The following is a 21,351-nucleotide window of genomic DNA, read 5'->3' as shown; positions in this document are numbered from 1 at the left end:
CAGACTCAGGGAACTCTGTTGCAGAACTGTTAGACTGCGTGACTGTCTCTGTAACAGCTGTTCCTTTTTGCAAAAATAAATGCGCACAAGAACTCCATGCAACAGACTTTATCTTCAGAAATTTCCACGACAACATTTGTTCGTCCAGTTCCATGACTTGGTTTTGTTGAGAAGCTCATGTAGCGGTTTTAGCTTATTGGCAAGGTTAGGCACAAACCTAGCATAATATGTTAGCAAGCCCAGGAATGATCTCAATTGGCTCACATTCTTTGGGGATGGAGCCTCCACAATAGCTTTCACTTTTGATGGTGCTTTGTGGAGTCCCGAGCTGTCGATTACGTGCCCCAAGTACTCGACAGATGGTTTGAAAAACTCACACTTGTCTTTCCTGACTTTCAGACCGTATTCCTCCAGCCTTTGCAGCGTTGCATCCAGGTTTCTTAAGTGAGACTGTTCGTCTGCTCCTGTGATGAGCAAGTCATCCAAGTAGCACTGGACACCGGGAAGCCCACTTAGAATCTGGTCCATTGCTCTTTGGAAAAGTGCTGGAGCAGAGGTTATTCCAAAAGGGAGCCTCCGGTATCTGTATAGACCTTTGTGTGTCACTATGGTCAACAGTTCCTGTGACTCTGGATCAACATGCATCTGGAGATATGCTTGACATAAATCTATCTTGCTAAACTTCTGTCCTCCAGCCAACCCTGAAAAGAGGTCATCAATGAGGGGTAATGGATACTGTTCTGCCGTCAGGACAGGGTTCACAGTCACTTTAAAATCACCACAGATCCTTGGAGTTCCATCCTTTTTTATGACTGGAACAATCGGTGTAGCCCAATCGCTTGTGCTCACCTTTTCCACTACTCCACTCTTCACTAATCTGTCTAACTCTGCCTCTACCTTGGGTTTGATGGCATATGGAACAGGTCTAGCTTTTAGACACTTTGGTGTGCTTCCTGGTTTGATTGTCAGCTTAACTGTGATGTCATTCATGCTTCCCAGTTCTCCATCAAAGACTTTGGAATGCTTCTTTAAGATCTCATGTAGGGGGCTTATATCTCCATCCTTAAACATGAAAACTTCCTGCCAGTTCAGCCTCAGCCTTCTCAGCCATCTGCGGCCTAGCAGAGCCGGACGGTTTCCTGGAATGATGTACAGTGGAAGCATCTTTTTCTGTTCATTGTGTTCCACAGTTACATCCACAGCACCCAACACCGGGACAGGTTCACCAGTGTAGGTCCGTAACTTCAACTTTGTCTTTCGAAGAGTGAGGTGCTGTAGCTTTTTCTTGTAAACAACTTCTGATACCATGGATACACGTGTACCTGTGTCCACTTGCATCCGCACAGCTTGGCTCTCTAACAGAAGTGTGACCCAGTATTCATCATCACTGTCAGTCACAGATAGAACATGAACTGTATCTTCATCATCAGATTCACAGTCACTCTGTTCATCCTGTTCATGGTCCATCTTGTTCACGTTTCTTTTTGTTTCTGAAGAAACTACTTTTCTTTGTCTCAGTGTGCTGTTTGTGTATCTGAGTCCTTTTATTTTTACAGGCACGTTCAATGTGGCCGTTCTTACCACAGTTTCTGCAGTCTAAGTCCTTACACCAGCACTCCGATGCCTGGTGTCCTGTTTTACCACAACGGTAACATGGCTTGGTAGAAGCTGCGTTGCTCTTGGGCTCAAAGGACAACTTGTGCACTTGGGTTGATGCACTTAGATGATGTGCCTCTCATGCGGCCATCTCCATTGATGTACTTACATCAATAGCCTTTTCCAGTGTCAGGTTAGCCTCAGTTAGCAGTCGTTTCTGGGTAGCCTCACTACGCAGGCCACACACTAGCCTGTCACGTAAGGTGTCATTGAGTGAGAGTCCAAATTCACAATGTTCAGATAACTGTTTCGCACAGCAACAAACTGTGCAACAGATTCACCTTCTTCCTGGTTCCTCTTATGAAATCTGAACCTCTCTGCAATAATCAGTGGCTTAGGAGAGTAGTGATTCCTTAATATTGACACTATTTCATCATAGGACTTGGCTCCTGGCTTGTCAGGTTGCAATAGGCTGCGCAGTAGGTTGAATGTCTTTCCTCCCATAACACTTAAAAAAGTTGGTACTATGACATCCTCTCCAATCTTGTTAGCGAGCACAAAATACTCAAATCTCTCAGTGTATGAACTCCATTGTTCTGTGTTTTCTTCAAATGGGCCAATATTCCCAATTAGTCCAGCCATTTTAAAGCAATACTTATTATTTCCTTCTGATTTTAACAATTATTCTTCTCTTTGTGCTTCTTTAGCTTATTTTTATTTATCTTCGTTTTACTTGCAGTCCCCCTTCTTCGTGGACCTGTTGCAACTTTCCTCCCTTGTTTTTGTAGTCTCTTTCAGTCTCCTTTCCACCGCGGAGAGTCCCCCTTCTCCCCTCGCAGCAGCGCTGTCCTCTCTCAGTGTCGTCTCATCCACACTGCAGGCAGCAGACGCGCTACACACTCGCGACAAAATACTCGGAAAAACTCGGACTTCTTTACCGAAAATAACAAACACTACGTGAGGACGCATTACCTCGTCGCCAGTTTTGTTGTATACTCACTATACTCTTTGGTATTACAACTAATAATGAAGGAAGACCAGACCACGGAGAGTTGCACGTGTCGGGGTACTTTACTTTCTTAGCTTCAACTCAGGACGGATAACAATGACGTCAACACAACACAAGGGGGGGTGTGACTATATGTTAAAGGGATAACTCTGGGTATCAATACACAACATATCCCTTCCCCTTTACTTTTGAAGTTCCCTTAACAAAAGTATAACAATACACAACAAGCTCCAATGTCAGAAACGAGCTTAGTTTGAGGAAAGAAAGCCAAAAATGACACTTATTAAATAAACATTTTTTTGTTGTGCAAACCTCATTCAAAACAACTACACATCATGTTTAGTAGTTCTCAAGGCTTTCCATGTTGAAATATACAGCTGTCAGCCTGTGAGTTCTTATTCTAGCTCCAATGTCAGAAACAAGCTTAGTTTGAGGAGAGAACGCTAAAATAGACACTTGTTTAATGAACACCTGTTAGAGAAGAGAAACATGATTCACTTCATGAAATGCAGTGTGTTTACCTATTGTAAGTGTTTCCAGTGAAAAAGTTTGCATCTTCCGGCCTTCCATCTCCTATGGCAAAAAACGAGCTTAGTTTGAGGAAAGAAAGCCAAAAATGACACTTGTTTAATAAACATTTTTTAGTTATGCCAACTTCATTCCAAACAACTAAACATCATGTTTAGTAGTTCTCAAGGCTTTCCATGTTGAAATATACAGCTGTCAGACTGTGAGTACTTATTCTAGCTCCAATGTCAAAAATGAGCTTAGTTTGAGGAAAGAAAGATAAAATGAACACTTGTTTAATAAACACCTGTTAGACAAAACAACTAAACATCATGTTTAGTAGGTCTCAAGACTTTCCATGTTGAAATATACAGCTGTCAGCCTGTGAATACGATATGTCATGCAGTCAATTTATCTTCCATTATAAAAATGGTAAATGGTCTGTATTTGTATAGCGCCTTTCTAGTTATTTCAAGTACTCATCCCCATTCACACATCATTCATACAGGAGGAATCTAATTTGGAGGAGACTATTCTTTCACACATTGAAGCCATGCTTCAGGAGCAAGTTGGGGTACCCCCTCACATACCTGAAACTAGATATTACTTGCAGAAACCTATATATGTGGACACTTTACTTTGTATTCTTTAGTCTCGTCTATGCCTGTGATGTTAGACTCCGAGCTCGTAAAACCTACATAAAGATCTTGAATGCATCTTGTTGTCATCTCTTCATTTTGAGCAACCACAAAATTGCATCCCTACAATCAGTTAACATTTTAAGTTTTGGACAGAACCAGGTTAGTTGTTTCCTTCCATTCTGTTATTGCATCACAGTCAACATTTGTGTTATTATTTTAAAGCCATTGCCGTTATTTTGAATTAAGTGGGCCATTTTTAATTGAGCACAGTTGACAGAAAATATCACCTCATATAACTGTACACGCACACATCACTTATGCCATCACACAGCTATATGCCAGTGGTCTGCGCATATTGTATCCATACTGTAGTCTATGTTATTTCCTGTACTCAACCTCATCACCCTTGCTGATACATCCAACCACTGCTGAGTTTTCTGGCTGTTGTGGACAACTTTGTCACATGGTGTGAGCAGAACCATCTACAGCTCAATGTGACAAAGACAAAAGAACTGGTGGTGGATCTTAGGAGGACCAAGGTGCTGGTGACCCCTGTTTTCATTCAGGGGGTCAGTGTGGACGTTGTTGGAAGTACTTGGGAGTACACATTGATAACAAACTGGACTGGGGGAGGAACATTGATGCCCTTTATAGGAAGGGCCTATTTTCTGAGGCGGTTGAGGTCCTTCAACATCTGCAGGACTATGCTCAGGATGTTCTATGAGTCTGTGGTAGCCAGTGCTATCTTCTATGCTGTGGTATGCTGGGGCAGCAGGCTGAGGGTAGAGGATGTCAATAGACTGAACAGACTGATCCGCAGGGCCAGTGACGTTGTAGGAGTGAAGCTCGACTCTCTGACGGTGGTGTCAGAGAGGAGAATGCTTCACAAAGTGGGAGCTATTTTGGACAATGTGTCCAACCCACTTCATGAGGAGTTCTTTCAGTGCCAGACTAATTGTACCACGATGCACTACAGAGCGCCACAGGAAATCATTCCTGCCTGTGGCCATTAATCTATACAACTCCTCACTCTGAGTGTACATGTTGTTGTATGTTATTACTATTATTATTATTATTATTATTATCATCATTATCATTATTATATGATTCAGCTCCTCACTCTGTGTGTACATGTTGTTGTATATATTATGTTATTATTATTATTATTATTATCATTATCATTATTATTATTATTATTATTATCATTATTATTATTATAATTTATATAATACATCTCCTCATTCTGAGTGTACATGTTGTTATATATTGTTATTATTATTAGTAGTAGTAGTATTAGTATTATATAACACATCTCACTCTGAAGGTACATGTTGTTATATATTGTTATTATTAGTAGTGGTATTATTTGTATCATTATTATTATTATAATATGGTACAGCTCCTCACTCTGAGTGTACAGGTTGTTATGTGTTATTGTTGGTGGTAGTAGTAGTGGTAGTATTATTAGTATTATATAGTACATCTTCTCACTCTGAGTGTACATGTTGTTATATATTATTGTTGGTAGTAGTAGTAGTGGTAGTAGTATTATTGGTATTATATAGTACAGCACCTTACTATGATTGTGCATGTTGTTATATATTTTTATTAGTAGTATTATTATTAGTATTATTAGTAGTGGTATTATTGTTATCATTATTATTATTATTATAAGACTCTGGACTCACCTGGTGCAGTAATTTACCTCTGTGTAATAATTTGTAATAATAATTTTTAATACATCTTTTTTTTATTCATACTTTTATATATTTATATTTTACTTTGTGTTTGAAGTGTATTCTTATTCTTATTCTTATTCTTTTGGAGCTGTGTGTAACAAAAAGCAATTTCCCCCTGGGGATTATTAAAGTAATTCTGATTCTGATTCTGATTCATGTAGGATTCTCATCTCAGCATCATCAATGTGCAGCCTAGTGTTAACAGTAGTGTCCATAATCACCAGCATATTGGCCTTTACAGGCTATATACAGTATACTCTGCCTTCAAATTCGCACATTTCATGTACCTACTCACATGATTACTGCTCCCATTTAACAAATGAATATTGTCCTGTTCATAACTGTCAATATAATAATATATAACATGTTATTATTACATCACAGTCAACATTTGTGTTGAATATCCAACACCTCAATCCATATTTTTCATGTGTGTTAACCATTCTTACTGTATAAGGATAGTAAACATAGTTACTTACTATAACTATACATCATTTTCTCACCGTGATATTGTCCACACTGTATATTTACCCTGGGCTAATCTCTGCATGCAACATGCATTACATGTCCATATCTGCTCTTCCAGAGGTTTCTTGAGTTGTTGTCAGAGACCGACAGTGGGACAAAGATTAATATTTCAAAATAATAATAAATACTCCTCAATTCCATCTTTCTGATAAACCATCTGAGATACTACAATTAAGTTTACGTGTCTTAGGAAAAAGGGTCCCATTTCTAATTGATACCAGAGCAACACTTTCATGTACAGTATTAGACAAAAGGATTTGAAATAACCTTTGAGTAGACAATTCATCCAGTCTGTTGATATCAGTGATGTCCCACAAACAGAGCCATTGTGTGTTCAATTACAAATTGATTTAGATGACATTAAACTATAACATTCATATGTAGTGAATGCTACAACAACAATGTCTTTATTAGGAAGTGAGTTTGCTGCTTATGCTCACAAGATGGCCTTTCACATACCTACAGATATCTTATATTCTCTTACAATACCAGTATATTTCATCAAACCATGTCCTTTTTCATGAATGTTGACATCATTTGTAGGTTATTTAATATGGATGAAGTTGGCATCATGTCAACCAGCAACTGCTGCCACAATCATAAATCTAAAACCGGTAGATCCACCATTTTCAAATAAGCAAATTGATCCAATGGAAATGCAATAAATTCCACATTGCTTCTGTGTATCTACACATGGACTCATGGAGAAGCATATCTAATGATATCCAACTTTTTGTGTGTGTAGTTTGTACAGATTTTACAGACACTGATCCTTTATTGAAATCATGTATTGAATATCTTGAGAAATCACCTTATTATGAGGATCAAAACAAAGGTCGTATGACTGTAAAATGACACTTTTTTTTTAAGATCTTACAAAATGAAACCAAATCACGTGATTACAGGAGAAGAGAAAAGTATTATATTAGTCTACAAAACACATCAGCCCCATATAACATAGACTATTCATGCCAGCCTGCACACACAAGGGGCAGAGTTTCACTGTGAGTTACATAAGTTTTTTTGCACTTGTTGCATGTACACTGTGTCTTCCTGTCTATCTTAGGTCCACACACACACACACACACACACACAGTACAAGGTTGAAGAGTCAGACATACAATGTCAATATACAACAGCATCACACACTTACTTTAGGCTCTACAAATGATGGTTCTGTGGGTCATCTTCCTCCTGAATCCTGGTCGCATCCTCATCACAATTAGCAGCCATGGTGGCTCATTCCGTTGGAAAAAAGACCACTCAATGTCACAGTCTTTAGAGAGCCATATTCCTCCTGTTTGACGGCCTGCTGTGGCTGGCTGTGGACGATCTGGTATGGTTGACTGCTGAGGGGCTGGTCCTAAGGCTGGCGTTCAATTTTCAACAGCTTTGCGTCCAGCTTGAGATGAAAAACACTTTTTGTACCATTTTCATAACTTTTCGAGCTGATTCAGGTGAGGTTTATTTTCTATCTTGGAAACGGTGAACTATGAGGGTGAATGCTTCTGAAAATGAAGCCCAGGGCCCTCTTCTACTTAGACAACTTCTACAAATTACTTCTACAAATATTTATAATTTCCAGGATTCATGTACAATCACAAGTGCCACTCGTCTTATTTGATGGTGGTGGGCTTTGAGTATTTTTATTTTAAAAAAAAGAAGATCCTTTCAAGTTTTCGCGAATTGTGCATAAGTCTGGGAATTATACCAGGGAGCTTGTCTATTTTCTTTAATTATCTTCTTTTTTAGAGGGGCCATGAAGCTGAGTGCCATTTATAGGGAGCCTGAAGCACTATTGACCAGATAATCCATTTGGCTACTTTTAACAACACCTCTCCACAAGAGAGCAGATCTGATTGAATTTGACTTTATTCATTTCCATAAACAGTTCTGTTTTGTCTCATTTGCATCAATTAATCAAGTTGTGTGAATTGAATCACACAAGACAATATCCTCAAAAGACAATTATATTTACTGTACATATTCTGCAAAGACAAATAAAAACTCTTGAGCAATAAAGGGTTATTTGGCCATGCCAGATAGCCAGCTGAGTTTGAATAAAGAAGGAGTGGCTGTGTCTTCTTCTTGATTAGCAAGTTGTCTGAACAAGCTGCCTGGCTGGAGGCTGTCTTCACTGTCTGCTGTGGAGGATGGAGGTGCCTGCTGGAGGAAAGAGAAGGTGTCAGGTTTTCTGAGGTTTTGGTGGGTGCCCTGTTTATTGGTTCAGTGATTAGAACGTACAACACCATTGCCCATTGCCCTTGGTAGTTCCAGTGTCAATGGACAAAGAGCCCGAATACTGCATTCCCATACTAAGTATCAAGGTCTTAGAATGCCATTTCTTGTAAACTGAGCATAATGTTAAAAAACATGTTTCCATATCAGCTGCTGCAAAGTAACTAAAAAATGATTTGCTCTACTGGGCATCGCTAAAGTCTGTGAGCCACCACCCTCTTTGGTTTTACAAGCTTAGCATTTATTTGATTGGAGTAATTTGTAACTTTTGCATGCAGCACAGAGATGAGACGTGTTTAGCCTAGTTTAACACAAAGGATGGCAGCACGGAGAACCTTTTGGTCATGGTCATTCTTAAGTGATGGATGAGTGATAAAGTGTTAGGAATGAGCATGGTGATGAAAGCCAGCTTCTAATAGCTCCAAAGCAAACTGATATTGAAGCTATCATGTGACTGTTGGTAAGACTGCAAACAATTACTTTGTTTCCCAAAATGTCAATTCAAGTATTTCTTTAAAAGGGAAGAATAAATGTGATGGCTTTCTGACAAATCCCAACTTGAGCTGCATAGAGACATCTGCTTTTCAAAAATATCTTCCGACTTTAAAACAAACTTTTTAAAGCTTTTTAAAAACCAGTTTTAAAGTGTGACTCTGAAGATGGGATTAGTCCAATCAAACAGGTAAGAATGCCCCCTGTTGTTGTGCAGTAGCTACATAATCAGCCTAAGCAGAGTGTGGGAGATTAGTGAGAATATTTTACTCAAGAATCATTTTATCTGTTAATAATGTACTGTCACACTACAAATGCACCAAAGGTAAACCAAGGCACTACTGACAATACAACCAAAACACACACAAAAATCCACACTGATGAACTTGCCTGGGTTTCTCGCACTCAAAAACGCTGGGAAAGTAGAGGGTGTAACAGACAACATTAACCCAGGGTGGAATAAAACAATGAAACAGAGAAATGAAAGCATACTGTGAGTGTTATGTAATATGTAACAACACTTCTAAAACTCAGCCAGACTCAGAGCAGCTTCAAATACCAGATCCCTGCTCTGTTACTCACCAGCTGGTGTGGAGCATCAGAGCTCCTGGTGGTTGGCTTGGATTTACGCACAGTCGACATGCTGAGAGGCAGCAATCCGAACCTGCAGAGAACAGAACAGTTAAAATGCGATTAATGTTGAAATACTGTTTTTGCAATTACGACCTTTGACTAAAAATAGCCACATTGGCTATTCCTCTCCGGGTGAAATAGCATTGTTGGTTACTGACACTTCAGTGCAAATACCATGTGCCATGCCAGTACCAATCAAAAGTTTGGACACACCCTCTCATTCAATGGCTCTTTATTTGTAATGTAAACTTGTAGATTACTATTGAGGTTAGACCGCAGAATGAAGGAAAAGCAGCCAACAAGTGCTATGCACCTTTGGGAACTCCCTCAAAGCCATTCCAGGAAACTACCTGAGAGAATGCCAAGAGTGAACAAAGATGTCATTGAAGCAAAAGGTAGATACTTTAAAGAGTTTAAAATATAAAACACATTCTGTTTTGTTTAACACTTTGTTTATTACATAATTCCTATATGAGTTCCTTCATAGGTTTAGATGTCTTCAATATTAATCTACAATATAAAAATAAAGAGTCCAAACTTGTACTGTACAGCTGTGGTCAGTTGCACCAACTGCACTGAAGCTGCACATCTTCTCAATGATGGTATGGTTTGTTCATGCTGGTTATACTGATGTCACTTAATGGTTTATTAATGTTCCACAGAGTATCCTTGATTCATTATGAGGTAGTGTTGACTTGACCTGATCTGGCTGCTGGTCAGAGGCAGGATGTTGTAAGGCTCCTGGGAGTTCACACTGCTGCTCCGAGAGGGAAACTGCCTCTCTGAACCTATGAGCAGACCCAGCAGCACCTGAAAAACAACTTTATATCAACCTTTGAACAATGGTAGAAAACAGAGCTCTCCCATATATATTTGCAACCCCAATGTGAATGGTGGTTCTATACATTTAGTGCCAATATGTCTATGTTCATCATTTTTGTTGTGTGTGGGCTGAAAGTACCGAGGTCCTCTGGGACAGGCGGTTGAGGTTGGAGTTCAGTGGAAGGGTAAATACATCAAGGTCAAAGGGGTCGATGTAGCTCTCCAGCCAATCACAGATCTCATGGAATCTGGAAGACACGACATGATGTTTGCTGCTTCTAACTTTTGAATGCTGATGGAATTTACATTTAAATAAAACAACCAAAATATAGAAACAAAGCTGGGAAAAAAATGGGGTGGCTGTCAGTGACCACTGAGCTCTTGCAACATTTTTTTGAATTAGAGTCTAAGACTACGCATTGGGTCCAATTATCAATCAGGTTCAATAATCCTCAAATTTGTTGGAACGAGTTGGATTGTGCTTTGATCCCCTTCAGATTGGACTTCTTTTTATAGAAAAAAATTATGATAAAAATTTGTGCAGGTACTATTTCGACCTATGAAAACTTTTGTGGTATGTGTTGCTCTCTGGAGCTTTCATGGACCCAGAGCAGTGTCCAGCTTTGCCAGTTTCTTAATCTACAGTGCAGATGACCACCAAATTGGCTGCATGTGAATTTGTAACAAAGGATGTTACCTGGGGTCTTGTTGGGATCGGGAGCTCTTGCCCTCCTCCAATCTGTTGCCCAGTGTGGTGTTGAGGTAACGAAGATCAAACAACATCTGCAAGGCTCTGTTCTGAGTGATAGGGAAAACACCTTCCTGGAAGATGGCAAGAGCAGAGATATAAAACACAGCAGAGAAATTCAAGATACTAATGGGGATCCTAATGAAGGAAAAGAAATTCCACATTTTTTGTCTGTCCTCCTGTTTTCCTTTCCAATTTCTTTTATTTTGTTCTTTTTGTTCTTAGCCCCTCCTATGCTGTTTTCTACCTTTGTTACTCCCCCTTTGCATTCCTCCATCTCCTACTCAGATGATGTCCCTGATGCTTAACTAGGTTTCTTTGCAAGCATCATGAAGATTGAAGTAAACCTGAGAAAAATGTCTGCAAAGTAAGACTATGTGACACAATTAAAACTACAGAACACCAAGTATTGGACCTTGTGGTGAGATTATTTTGTCAACTACTGTTTCCCAGGTCAAGAATGAACTTTGAATCATCATGATGAATACTCTCACCCAAAAACTTTCAGAGATCTACACAGTCTGTGTGTTTATGTGTGTGTTTGTCTGTGTGTGCGTTACCCTGATGTGGGCCTGTTGTGTGAGGCTGTGATAGTGGTGCAGGGCCTGTGCCAGACAGGTCTGCAGCAGCTCCTGCAGGGTAGGGCGGGGCAGAGCATGGCCTCCCACCCTGTTCACCTCCACACACAGCTGGAAGAGCAAAGACTGCACATACCAAGATGGCTGCAAAAGAAATATGTTTCACATCAGATTATTGAATGGAACCAGAAATCACTATGCTTCCTGTCTGTGTTAGAGGCTATGTTGAGTGGCTGACCTGGACTGGAAGACGGATTTTGGATGTAATGCTGCTCCCTGACTCTGCTTCTTCTTGGATCTCCAGATCTTCCCAATTTGTTGCTGTTGTTAAGATGGCACCGGCAGACTCAGCTTGCAGCATTGTTTCAAACTTATCCAGCAGCACCTGTCACAACACTAAATAGCGTTACTGAAACTATTTCAATTGTATTCATTTTTGTAGCACTTGGGGGCAACGGATCAAAACACAACACAAACATCGGCATATTATCAGCTTACAATGTTCTTATGGTTAGTGTTGGTCTTATGGTTAACAGTTGATAATTTATGAAGCAGACACAGAGAGACATCAGCATTCATTTGGAGATGTGTTCGATCTGAGTAGTCTAAGTCACTCTACTCATTCACTCTCTGGCACTATTTTGGTCTCCCTATCTCCTGAAAAACATATCTAGCTCTTCAAACTGCTAAATCCTCCATTCCGTTTACCTGCTAGATTCTAACTTTGCTACAGTCAGAGTTTTTAGTCAATTCCTGAAATCCCTTAAATCATTAAGGTCACATGATGGCACCCAAGCCATGTCCATTTGCTAAATTAAGGACATGTGACAAAGTTGAGGGCTCTGAAAGTTAGTAAATGGACTCGGATTATTTTGGTACATATCATGCTAATGTTGCTCTGTTTCTGCTGAATGTATAAATGGGCAAATGCCGACTAAAATAATAAATTAATTCAGCTTTAAAATCTTATAGCAACTCATAGGCTCACAACCACATTGTGAAACAAATGCTTCACAATGTGGTTAAGGGGCTAAGGAGGTTAAGGGGTGATTTTAGTGTTGTAACAGCAATTGCTAATCCCATCTGACAGTCCTTTGTTCATTGACTGAATGAGAAGTTGTTTCTGCAATGTTTGGGATTGAGCAGGAAGGAATGGAAATCACTGTCAGAAGTAATAATAACGGTTAGAAGACAGAAAGAAATTTGCAAAACAAAAAGGGGGAGTTAACTACTCCGGTACAAGGTTTACCAAATACGATAATTTTTGCTAATACTAGCTTTTTGGAGATTCCACCCATATTTCACAGTCTTGACCAGCAAACTGAGCTACCACAGGTGAGTCCATCTAATCTAAGAGTGATGTGGGGGAGATGGTAAACCCTGTCTCTGTTCAAAGATGGTCTCTGGTGATGGATAACAATGGTCTCCTTGATCGTTGACGTAAAATGCAGTTAAACACTTCTAAAAGATAGTAAATGGACTTTTGAGTTTAGATGAATTTGTTCCTTGTACTATTCCTAAAAAATTAACCTACATGTTCAAATTCTAGTTTCTTACTCCTTGCAATCCTGCATATTGTCTGTGTCTCTGCCAACAAGCACTCTACACTTGACACAGACTTCACACCACATGCAACAAATTAAATTGCACATATATACATCTACATTTCTGACAGAGTCTGACCTTGGAGAAGGTGGAGCTCCAGATGCGGTAGGCCTCCATGCTGCAGTGGAGAAGCTCCTCCGTCAGCGCTGCCCATTTGGCCTGGGCAAGGCTGACCTCTGTGGTTGCCCTGACTTTGCTCAGCTTCTTGCCCTGTCTGAGCGTCCCCTTTGCTGTGGCCTCAGAGCTGCTCTGTTTTCCCAGGATACAGTACTTCAGGTTGGGGCAGAGTTCACCCATGGATTGGCACAATCTGGCCATGAAAAGGACTGAACTGAGGCGAGCATGACTGGGTTCCGGTGAGATTGCAGCCAGCTCAGAGGAGATGAAGGAAAGGATATGGCGGACACTGGCCAGGCAGCCTTCACGTAAAGCTTCCTTCACAGCCGGTGAATCCGTAAAGCGATTAAAAGAGGATGCTGTAGATCTCTCTGTCTGACCAGAGGAGGAGACTGTGACTGAGATGGGGTCAGACCCTGCTGAACACAGCATGAAAGATGAACATTTATCACTTTATTTTAAATGCTAATAACATAGGGTCTGTAGACATTTGCTAAATGGCCTTTACTTAAGCACCGTTATAAACCAATAAACTCCACCTGTATACAAGAATAACGAAAAATGAATAATACTGTCATGACTTTTCATTCAATTAATTTCCTTCACATTTAGTCTGCAGAAGATCAATCCTTTTTCTTTTTGGAAACTCCATGAACATTCTTCTAGCACTATCTTTATGCCAAAATGTGAAATTTGTGTACAAGGTTTACTATAATTACAACGCAATACACTGTGGATATTTTTCATTTATTTGTCCTCAGAGATAAAAACCTAACCTGCTACTAACAACAACTGTCTGCTTATTTCTTACTCTAGCTGGCATTTATTTATTTTGAGCTGCAATGTAGCCTCAATGGTTTGCTCTTTGCTTCTTCAATGACACCAGAAGACAATGACCTCCGCATCAGTCTGACAAACTGGCAAGATTAATAACTAGACTAAGTTGGAACTGACAAACCACTTCCTGTGCCAAAGAAGATGTCTGTCTGAACCCTACACTGGCTTTAACAGACTAGCACACAGTAGCTAAGTTTTAACTGCCCATACCTGTATCCTGGGAGGGAAGATAATGCTGGAGGTCATCCAGCCTGGCCTTTAGTTTAGCATCCATGGAGGAGCAGAAGTTTTGAACGCAGGGTGTCAGGGCCTGGGTCTTCATGGCCAGACTACTCCTTTGGTGCTGTTGCCCTCGCTGCGCCACACTGACCCACCCTGCATCGCTCAACAAGTCACCCGGAGACTCCGACCACAAGAAGGAGGCCACATCTACCTCATACTGAGCACTGTGGCCTGAGTCAGGGATAGTACCTGAAGATGTATGGATGGTTTGGCCCCCCAGATCCCTCACAGCTAAGCTGAGGAGCTGTACAGAGTTTGTTGAGATGGCTTCAGTTTCGTCTTTGGTGATGGCCTTTGGAAATGGAAATAAGGAATGATTGGAATATCAAAATATATACAATTTTTAGTGTATTAGCAGGGTTAGGGTTAACAGTCTTCCCATATACTTCTATTGGACCATTACCTGATAACTTTTGATTTGTTGTTACTGGACTATGCACTATATGACAAAAATGTCCTCACTAGATGCTTATCTGATAGTGCTGTTGCAAAATTTAAGGAGGTGATTCCTTCAGTATTTCAGCCAGTGTGTCCCCAGTGCTATGAAATGACACTAGACTCTATCCCCCTCTAAAAAAGAAGATAATTTAAAAAAAAAGAGACTGGCATAACTCCCAGACTCGCGAACTTAAAATTAATAGAAAATTAAAATCTTAAAATCTATAGAAAGGCCTATTACTCCTCACTGATAGAAGAAAATAAAACAACCCTTGATTTCTGTTCAGCATAATAGCCAAACTGACAAAGAGCCATAACTCTATTGATCCCTGTGTTCCTTTAGAGCTCAGTAGCAACGACTTCATGAGCTTCTTTAATGATAAAATTCTAACTATTAGAGACAAAATTCATCACCTCCTGCCCTCAACAGGCTCTGATTCAACCTCAAACTTAGGGACCATGGAAACAGCTGTTGGGTTTAATGTGCATTTGGACTGCTTTTCTCCAATTGATCTTCCTAAATTGGCTTCAACAATTTCCTCATCCAAACAAACATGTCTCCTAGAACCCATTCCTACTGGGCTACTTAAGGAAGTCCTGTCCTTACTGAATATGATCAATCAGTCTTTACTAACAGGCTACATACCACAGTCCTTTAAAGTAGCAGTAATTAAACCTCTCCTGAAAAAGCCTACTCTTGATTCAGGCGTATTAGCCAACTATAGACCTATATCCAACCTTCCCTTTCTCTCAAAAATCCTTGAGAAAGAAGTAGCCAACCAACTGTGTAACTTTCTAAATTCCAATAGTCTATTAGAGGATTTTCAGTCAGGTTTTAGAGCGAACCATAGACAAACCCAGAACTGGTGAAGGTCACAAATGACCTCCTTATGGCTTCAGACAGAGGACTTCTCTCTGTACTTGTCTTGTTAGATCTGAGTGCTGCATCTGATACCATTGACCATCACATCTTATTACAGAGACTGGAACAATTCATTGGCATAAAAAAAGCTGCATTGAGCTGGTTTAAGTCCTATTTCTCTGATTGATTTCAGTTTGTACATGTTAACAATGAGTCCTCTGTCCACACTAAAGTTAGACACGGAGTTCCACAGGGTTCAGTGCTTGGACCGATACTATTTACCATATATATGCTTCCCCTGGGTAATATTATCAGGAAGCACTCCATTCATTTCCACTGTTATGCAGATGATACCCAATTATACTTATCAATGAAGCCAGATTAATCCAATCAGTTGGCTAAACTTCAAGTCTGCCTTAAGGACATAAAGTCCTGGATGAGCAGCAATTTTCTGCTGCTAAACTCAGATAAAACTGAAGTTATTCTGCTTGGCCCCAAACACCTTAAAGACACCTTTTCTAACAACATAACTGCTCTGGATGGCATTACTCTGGCCTCCAGCTCCACTGTGAGGAATCTGGGAGTCATATTTGATCAGGATTTGTCCTTTAACTCCCACATTAAACAGATTTCCAGAACTGCCTTTTTCCATCTACGTAATATTGCTAAAATCAGACCCATTTTGTCTATAGATGATGCAGAAAAATTAGTCCATGCATTTGTCACTTCCAGGTTGGACTATTGCAACTCGTTATTATCAGGCTGCCCCAATAAGTCGTGAAAGACTCTCCAGCTGGTCCAGAACGCTGCTGCTCGTATATTGACAAGAACTAAGAGAAGAGACCATATTTGTCCTATACTGTATAGTTTAGGGCTGGCTCAGACTTTGGAGCAGCCCCTAGTTATGCTGCTATATGCTTAGACCGCCGGGGGGCTCCCATGATGCACTCAGCTCCTCTATCCTGCGCTTCCTCTCCATCATTATGTCTCATGTCCGCTTAATGTCTGCTACTAACTTGATATCTTCCCCGGAGCCTTTCTGTGCTTTTCTCATCCCTCAGGCTCCTGTGGATCCTGGTCCTGCTGCTGTGGTTCTCTGGCTTCATGAATTACTGCTGCGGATCGTCAGCCAATCATCATGTTTTTCAGTGCTACCATAGTGCTAATTTATTAGTCACATTCCTATTGTCAGTGCTATAGCTGCTGTTAGTATGCTGGTTGCTGTTTGCTGTCTCTCCTAATTAAAGAGTTTGGTCTAGACCTGCTCTTTATGTAAAGCGTCTTGAGATAACGCTGTTATGAATGGGTGCTAATAAATAAAGATTGATTGATTAGGTTTGGTCATTTTTGTGAGACTGAACAGGACATGAAATTTAATGGAGGCACGCTTCCATGAAAAGTTGGATGGACTTGTTTAGGCATTAAAAAAGGCATTAACTGTGATAATAATTATACAATAACTGCACTACGGGAGCATTAACCTGCAGTCGCTTCAGGAAAAGTTGCTGCAAAAAGTCATCCCAGACAGCCAGGGGGTATTCCAGCAGCCGCTGGCACACAGTGCTCCAGTGCTGACTGATGGAGTCAGTGGACAGAAGGTCCCACACAGAGTCTCTAATGGCTGCCAACCCCTTCAGGCTCTTCACATAGACCAGAAGGCTGCCAACACCACGGCAGATGTCCTCCTTACAGCTGAAAGCAAGAAGAAAGATAAACCCAATGGCATACAAAACTCCTTGAGACTTCTGTTTAAATCAATTCTATAAATATATTTCAATGCCCAAATAATAGCCAAATAATGGTGGAGTCACAAGTAATTTTTCTTCAGCCACAGATTTTTTTGTGCATTTTGCAGTAGAACGCCTGGCATTTTTAGCTAGGAAAAATTTTTCAATGTGTTCAGTGCTATGGGCAGCATTCAAAGTAGGCAAACATTTGTGGGCATTTTAAATGGGTGGGAACGGGCAGAAGCAAGAGTCTGACTCTGATGCTGCTTCCTACTTGTATAACAAAAAACAACAGATAATTATGTAAAATATTGAACTTACGTATTGATCCACTGCTGCAGGGTGTCCCGGAGCTGCTCTGCCTGGATTGGCTGAGCCAAGGTGCGAAGGGTTGGGTGGAACTCAGTGATGGAGGGCGGCAGGTACTTGAACCAGCTGCCCCTACTCGTTTCTTCCTGCAACACCCTTGTGCCTTTAACTGAGGATAGGGAACATGTATAGTACAGCTGACATGCCAAAGAATAGCATTTCTGAGTAGCCTTTCTTATTCGTCAGCCTAAGACATGTAATGCCTATGCCAAAATCCTGTTAATAAAGGGAGTGGACACCAAGCTAAAATGCCTAGGGAGGAATAAGAAATAGAAATAGCTCTTGGTGAGGACATCATTCATGTATCTGGAATTCCGGGAAATTTACCTGCAGGTGTGGTGGAGGTGACATTCTCCAGGACAGAAAACAGCATGCCACAGTTCAGGGCTCCCTCCCCTGGCCTGGGACTGCCGTCCAGGGGTAGGTAAAAGACAGCGTAAGCCTGGAACAGAGTGGTGACTAGCAGCTCTACGAGGCTGCATACCTGGGCCTTGATCCCTGCACCTGGACCAAATACACATTGTATTGGACAGTGACAGTGAAGAGGCAAACAGGACAGGGGGAGAGGGGTATAACATGCAACAAAGGTTGAATCTGCAACAGTTACGACCATGTAGCCATGTGCTGTAACCATTCGGCTACCAAGGTGTTCCTAAAAACATGTTCATGAACAGTTACATACTTATGACAGGTCAACTTAGACCTTTACAAAATAATGATACTGCAAATGTCATTTCCTCTGCTCTGCCTCACAGCCTTTAAGAAATACTCATTCCTTCATACCTTATGTGTAAAATAATTGTTATGGCACACACTGTTAAAATGACGGCAGAGTACCGTGCTGTGGTTGGTTGAGCAGCTGATGGATAGAGGCCTTCCTGGCCAGCAAGAAGTCTGCCAGGGCCTGGCGTGGTGAGCTGTCCTCTAGCAGCATGGTAGATACTAGGGCCTCAGCAATTGCCTGGTCCGACACTGCCCGGCCCTGCAGCAGCGACCTGCTGTCCAGGAGAATGGTGGACCTGCAGGAGAACAGACTTATTAGTAACCTATGACTCATGTCTCTACAAAGACACAAGTAAGAAAATATCCAGTACCTGAAGTGTGCAGTGGTGGCTACCTGCCGGACCAGGATGGGAAAGCGGGCCAGAACAGGACTGTAGTGGCCACCTGTAGCGGCCTCTAGCTGCAGCAGACTGTGCAGATGGCAGCACAGCAGGTAGAGCTGAGTGGCACGGAGGTACTGGAATGCTTCCATGGCACTCCAGATGCGCTCTGGAATCTCTAACAGGAGCTTGATCTGTGAAGCCATGGTGTAGAACTTCTCCTGCCAGTGCCTCTTCTTCAAATGAAAAAGACATGATGCATATTTAAATGTGGTGGGCTCAAAATACTTAAAATAATGAGTGTATTGAATTGATGTAAAGATAAGAACAAACACAAGACAATGCACACCAATGTACAACACACTGTAGTCTGAGTTTTAACAAGAACCGGGAAAAGAGTACACATTAAACCAGTTTTAACATCATTACATTGGCTGCCTGTTGCACTGTGGATTGATTTTTAAATAATTTTACCTGTCTATAAGGGCCCTCCTTCACACCTTTCTAACTTCTTATCTGAGTATGTTCCTTACCGTTTCCTTACCAAGTGTTTGCTATATGTACCCAAAATGAATTACAAAAAGCATAGTGAAGGAGCCTTCTGTTATTATGCACCAAGGGCTTGGAACAAACTCCCTCCACAAATCAGGCAAGCATCTTATCTTTTATTTTTAATACCCGTGTTATTGATTTTATTTGTATTTATTTACATTATCATTATTATGTATTATCTAGTTTGTTTATTAGCACTTTGAGCTGGATTTTATGTGTGAAAGGTGCTATATAATATTGCTTTTCTGATCTCTCAGGTTCCTGTGGATCCTGGTCCTGGTTCTCCTGCTGTGGTTCTCTGGCTTCATGAATCACTGCTGCGGATCGTCAGCCAAAGTAAATTTTACCAATATTTGTCGTACTATTATTATTCATATATTAATTATTGTCATGTTTTTCAGTGTTACAATATTGCTCATTATTATTTATTCATATTCCTATTGTCAGTACTATAGTTGTACTATGTGTTATAGTATTTATATAAATAAAGACTGATTGATTGATATAAGTCTTAAGCTCTTTTAGATGTCATGATGTGCATTTTCAGGCATATATGCAATAGTAAAGAATTATCATTAAGTTAATTTGTTTGAAAAATGATTCGCCATACGTGGGATCAGCAACCACCACTTCAATTTCGCATTTCTTTTCAGGGATGGGGTGATCGCTTTTGCGTTTTGATTACAAAGATGCCTGGAAATATACGTTAGACTATTCTTTAAAGTTGGGATGTGCTCAGTGTAACAGTCTTAACATGCTAAATTGCTCAGCATTTTGGTTTCAGTCGCATTAAATGTACAATGATATTTTAATTGGGGTTTACATTTTATGATATTATATAATTATTTTAAATAATAAAAGAATTGCCACATTCAGTATTGGTGGCCGCCCACTTCTGAGATAGTAATGAATTGGCTTGATATAAATAAATATTGATTGACTGATTATTTGATTGGCTTTGGTGTTGCTTAGATGACATCCGGCTTTGACGCAAGTTTAGCACAACAACGAATGACATTAGGATCACCTCCTGCCTGCTGCTGGTGCTCGCACTGGTTTTGCTCTGTTTCAGACTATGGCAGTATTGGTGCATGTCCTGAATGGACTGGACGACACTCTCCGAGCACTGCCTCATTTCTCCGATGGTGTCGGCGGCGTCGATCAGGTCCCGGTAGCGCTCCCCCACCATCTGTCTAAGCTCCTCCTTCTTCTGCTCGATCTCACCGCGGACTTTGCGTTCAATCCGACGGATCTCATCTATGTTGTAGCTCTCGAATAGAATCACAGGGTCCTTGATCTCCGAGACCCGGAGAGACAGCGCAGGATCCTCGGCCATCGCACATCCAAAGCAACTTCAGCTGGAGTAGGAACTGTAACCCATGGATGTAACCCGGAAGAATAGGGGAAGTACACTTCCTGCCTCCACGTCGGCCAAAAATTAGATGACGACGCAGCAGCCAGCGATGTATTCATTGGTCACCAAAGCTTTCTGTCATGGTCTCTTCGGCAATACGTCATCCACAGTAGGCTCACATCACCATACCCCTTTATGCTGGAAAATAGTCCCTGGTCCCACACACACAGCCGACAGCAGCACACACACTGAAACAAACCGGTTTGAATTAATAACTCCATGCCGAAGAGATGCTGTGTAGTTGGCTGCACCAGAATTCAACTCCAAATCGCTGATCTCCGATTTGTGCCCCCGCCATGTCCTGAAAGAGATCAGGATTTATATGGATCTATCTCGCTTGTGTTTATTAGCTTTTTAACTGATGTTATTTTAGGGGACCAAAGACAAAACCAATTTCACTTTCATAAATTTAATATTAACAGCCGTGGCCTGATGTTAGTAGCACAGATGCCTGTCAGCCATAGCACATACAGACAGTGGCAGCCAGCCTGTGAGTACTCATCCTTTTTGTAGA

General features: G+C 40.9%; 1 protein-coding gene across 1 annotated transcript; it reads right to left on the bottom strand.

The window, feature by feature from the left end:
* Nucleotides 1-7,835: 7,835 nt before the first annotated feature.
* On the bottom strand, nt 7,836-20,801 carry cog1 (component of oligomeric golgi complex 1). The gene is made up of 15 exons (XM_070848384.1): nt 20,451-20,801; nt 18,863-19,107; nt 18,606-18,787; nt 18,096-18,272; nt 17,721-17,877; nt 17,154-17,364; nt 14,301-14,664; nt 13,215-13,672; nt 11,770-11,916; nt 11,514-11,675; nt 10,903-11,027; nt 10,345-10,453; nt 10,084-10,193; nt 9,333-9,414; nt 7,836-8,186 (listed from the first exon to the last, which is right to left on the bottom strand). Exons 1-15 carry the CDS (start codon nt 20,757-20,759, stop codon nt 8,046-8,048), a joined length of 2,979 nt encoding a protein of 992 aa, XP_070704485.1. The 5' UTR covers nt 20,760-20,801; the 3' UTR covers nt 7,836-8,045.
* Nucleotides 20,802-21,351: the final 550 nt, after the last annotated feature.

This window comes from Pempheris klunzingeri, chromosome 17 (genome assembly GCF_042242105.1).
Source record: "Pempheris klunzingeri isolate RE-2024b chromosome 17, fPemKlu1.hap1, whole genome shotgun sequence".
NCBI lineage: Eukaryota > Metazoa > Chordata > Actinopteri > Acropomatiformes > Pempheridae > Pempheris > Pempheris klunzingeri.
This window is presented reverse-complemented; position numbering and strand designations above follow the sequence as displayed.